Source organism: Epinephelus moara, unplaced genomic scaffold, assembly GCF_006386435.1.
Source record: "Epinephelus moara isolate mb unplaced genomic scaffold, YSFRI_EMoa_1.0 scaffold977, whole genome shotgun sequence".
Lineage (NCBI taxonomy): Eukaryota > Metazoa > Chordata > Actinopteri > Perciformes > Serranidae > Epinephelus > Epinephelus moara.
Window position 1 is genome coordinate 1 of NW_026082957.1, and position 4,340 is coordinate 4,340.

Below are 4,340 nucleotides of genomic sequence, written 5' to 3' on the forward strand. Positions count from 1 at the left end.
AAGTATAGTGTGTCGAAAAACGTCATTAAATTACGTCATAGAGTACTATGCCATAAAAATGTCATCAAAAAATATCATACTGTAGTACAGTATGTTAAAAAATGTCACTAAAAGATGTCATAGTATAGTATGTTGAAAAAATTCCAAAAGAATGACATAGTATGGTATGTCATTAAAATTTCATTGAAATAGTCATAGTCTAGTACAGCCATAATTTTTTTAATCAAAAGTCATATATTAGTATGTCATAAAGATGTCATTAAAACATGTCATAGCATAGTGGGTCAGTAAAATTTCATTAAAAACGTCATAGTATGGTATGTCATGAAAAAATGATAAAGTCATAAGAAATGTCAGGAAATAAGTAGGACTATACTATTCCATTACCAAGACCTCAGACCAAAATACATATTGGGAATTTTTGGCACGTACATAACCCAAAACAATAGTCAAGGACATCTCATTGTTTGTAGGAGTTTTAGGCTTAATTTTAAAATTTCAGGCTCATGACTTTAAAGCTGGATTAAAGAAGTCCAGCATGTTGTCAGTAAGTTCAGGACTTTTCAGGTGATACCATACCATAACCTTTGACATCCATCCCACGCCTAACTTCAATCTTAACCTAAGCCTAAACAAACCCCCTGTCTATGATGTATATTCTGTGCACTTATCACAGTCCTCAGCTTCTCACTCCCCCTCCTGAACCTGCCTCTGCTTCATTTACCACTTCTTTGTGCTGCAGCAGCTGTTTATGTTGTTTTAATTCTTTTGCTTGGCCAACATTGTGCTGAACTGATATTAACACTGACGTGCTGTTTTTATTAATAACTTGTTTCATGCTTCTGCCTTCCTTTTTCTGTCTGTTTATCTCTCTGTTGGTTTATTTGGCTGCCCCTCTGTGTGTGTGCTTTGCATGGCTGTGCTGCAGTCGTGTGTCTCTCCTTTATCTGAGGAGCCTTCTTCTTCCTCCTCCTCTTCCTCACCCTCACACAACGAGCCCCACTCTGGGCTACAAGAGGTGAAGATCTACACATGAAAACACACACACACACACACACACACACACACACACACACACACACACACACACACACACGTCTGTAAGGTTTGAGGATCAGTCAAGCCAGTGTCACACTCTGGTCTGTTGTTATTTTGTGCTATGAAGTGCATGGAGTTTAGAGCATCAATTTTTCATTTTCAGAATAGTGTTGATTGCTCCTGCTACGTATAGCACCTCCACCTCCACTCCTGTGCATTATGTTTTTTTCACATCCTCAACAGTCATTTGTCATCTTTGTTTTTTTGTTTTTCTGCTTCTTCTTCATCCACTCACCTTCAGTTGTCAAATGGTTTTGACCATCACGCTGCCCTCTGTCTGCACGGAGTGGTACTGCAGGCCCAGGACACCCACCTCCAACCTCCATACTTCACCTACTCCTCCTCCACCACCACCTCTCCTATCTCCTTGCCCTCCTGTTCGTCCGTGTCTCCCACATGGTCATGGTGTCGCTCTGGCTGTGGCCAGTCAGGAGAGTTCCTGCCTCTCAGTCCCCCAGGGCTCGCAATGATCCCGTCATCCAGAGTCCCGTCCTGGAAGGTTTGACCCTCATCCTCCCCGATGTCCTCCTTCACCAATTTTTATCCTCCTTTAATCTTCCCCCTTTTTCCCCTCTGTTTTTTGATTTTGCTTTGTTTATGTCCTTTCATATTACTTCTTTTATCTTTTAAATTCTGTTTTCTTTCTTTGAAAGCAAACACTACAAAGATAACTTTCATCAGTCTGTTCTGTTTTGTCTTATTCCCTCATGAATCTGTCAGCTGCATGATTTACAAGCAGACCTTTAAACACACTGACAGTTTACACAAAGCCTTGCTCTGAACTGTAATAACACTGAGCCTAATTTTGCTGTAATTTCATAATTTATTTTTATAATTTTGATGTCAGATTTTGCCTACAAATCTAATTCAATTGTTTTTTTGCAAAAAATTCCAAATATATAAGTGTGCCTACTCGTGTTTGTTCATATTGTCATAAGATAAATATTTTAAAAAAACTAATCTAATCTAATTATTGGCAAAACAATCAATAATGAATGTTTGTTGAAAATGTTGCATCTCCACAATGCTAAATCCACAACCTTAATTTTACTGTTGTTTCTTAATCTAATCTTAATCCGTTATTTGTAGTGTTTATCATTTAGTCTACACAATGTTAAAGCCTCTGGAAACCCAAATCCACAATAGCCTTCTAACTATGTAATTTAGGGTCTTATGTACATAATATTAAACATGTAAAACAATTAGAAATCAGTTTCCATCCAAATTCGAAATATCTGTCTTTTAAGTTTTTGTACATTCTTGAAATTGGGTTTGATTTGGCNACACAGTCGGTTAACATGGGCGCCGAAAGGAAACTGCCTTCACTTCTCGGCGCTTCGAGGCTATTCGCGGCGCTTCCGCGGGCGGTGTGGCCCTGGCGTAAACTGGCTGAACTGCTCGGCTGCGACCCAGCGGAGGCTCTGCCTCCAGCGAGCTCCCAGCAGCACTTGAATCAGGTTGACCGGCTCCAGAGCCCGGACAATCCGAGCCTTTGCAGCTCGTGGAGCTGCAGGAAGAGGCGGCTTGTGAGCGGCCGGGCTTGCACCCCGGGCCGGTGCCGGTGCCGGTGTCGGCTCGCGGGGAGGGGACGTCATGTGCACCCTTCCTCACCCCTAACCCCAACCCCAAGCAGTTAGCTTTGCTACGCATAAACATATCCCCAGTCGCGGAGGTGATGCTGCGGGAAACAACACAATTTTAGCCGGAGGGGAACATTATTCGAGGCGGGCCAATACTTCTACACAACGCCAGAGAGACGGCCGGCCGGCACCGGTCTCTCCCGCTTTGAGGGTCGGTGTGTGTGTCAGAGTAAGGACATATTTAATCTATTAAGACTGGGTGTGTTTGAATGAAAAAGGCTATTATCAGAAAAACGGAGCAGATTTATGTTTTCAATGAAAACGTATCTCAATGAAGAAAGGCAAAGCGCTAGCCTCCCGTTGTCATTCATCTCAGCTAATGGCCGGGCTCAACCGGGCACGTCTGCAGCGCGAGTCCCGTAGCAGCTTGCCCCCCTGTTAATCAATTACAGCGGCTCCACCGGCAACGGGAGCGGCGCGACAACTCTCTATTTTACGAGGCTCTTCTATTGTTTATCCGTGACACTGTGTCCGTGGCGGACATTTGAAAGCGAGTAGATGACAAACAGTACAGTAAACTTGTAGATAACTCAAATATATGTAATAACTTAGGTGGAAAATGCTTTAACATTTCATGCAGCCCACATGCAGCCTCTCGGCTCAGCAAACGGTAAACAACCCCGCTGGCTTCTCTACGTGTCGCCTCCATACGCAGTCAGTGGAGCCCAAATGAATACGCCGCAACGCTACGCTGTACGTTTGCAGCCGGTGGAGCCCGGCCGTAACATTGCATGTAAAAGTTATGCTAACTATTCTACTAAGTAACATTAATATGAATCACGAAACATTTTGAAACTTACCATTCAGTGACCACCTGAAAGGAATCATTTTCAGCTTCTGCTTCGTCCTCTGAATCATCAGAGGGCTCAAACATGTACGGCTGGATTAAATTTGTGGCAGCCATTGCTGAGCCAGGGAGATGTCAATCAAAACGAGGGAGCTGTCAATCAGAGTGTTATCTGCCACGCCCACTCTGTCCTGGCAAGAGGTCTAAACAGCAAAATGAGCTGTTTTTAAACCAGGTTTTCTAATAGTTATTAATGGTTATTTTCACTCAGACTTTTGTGGATGATTAATGAGACACTCGACTTTGATATAATATATGCATTTTTACTATTTCAAGCTGTGTTTCCACAGGCTTTAACGTGAAGGACACACTCCATTCAGTTACCAAACACAAACATGACCAACAGTCAAAAAACCCAAACGTGACTCAGTTTCAAGAGACATGTGACGGAGAAAAGCAGCAGAGTGTAATGCTGCATTGTCTCGCATCATATCTATCTGTAGGACTGGGCCAAACCAGGCCCTTATGACCAGTCAATGGTCAACACCCTGAAGAAGAGCAAAGACAGGAGAGAGACTACAGATCCCAGCAGCCACCAGGGCACTGACATCACCACATCAGGAGAGGAACCACAGGGGGTTAAAGGACGCCACTCTGTGACATCATCCAAGGTCAGATGGTGTTCGAAAAACATTTTTATTTTGTATTTTGTCATATAAATGTCACATGACTTTCTGGCAGCTTTTTGATACGACAGAATTTTGGTAATGGGCCAGCTCTGATGGACAGAGATTCAAAACACATCTAAATGAGCA

General features: G+C 42.9%; 1 protein-coding gene across 1 annotated transcript; it reads left to right on the forward strand.

The window, feature by feature from the left end:
- Positions 1-913: 913 nt before the first annotated feature.
- On the forward strand, positions 914-4,196 carry LOC126387583 (protein MTSS 1-like; the record flags this gene model as incomplete). Its single annotated transcript, XM_050040110.1, has 3 exons — positions 914-1,018; positions 1,340-1,597; positions 4,029-4,196. Coding segments are annotated over exons 1-3 (531 nt in total), but the record flags the coding sequence as incomplete, so codon positions are not given.
- Positions 4,197-4,340: the final 144 nt, after the last annotated feature.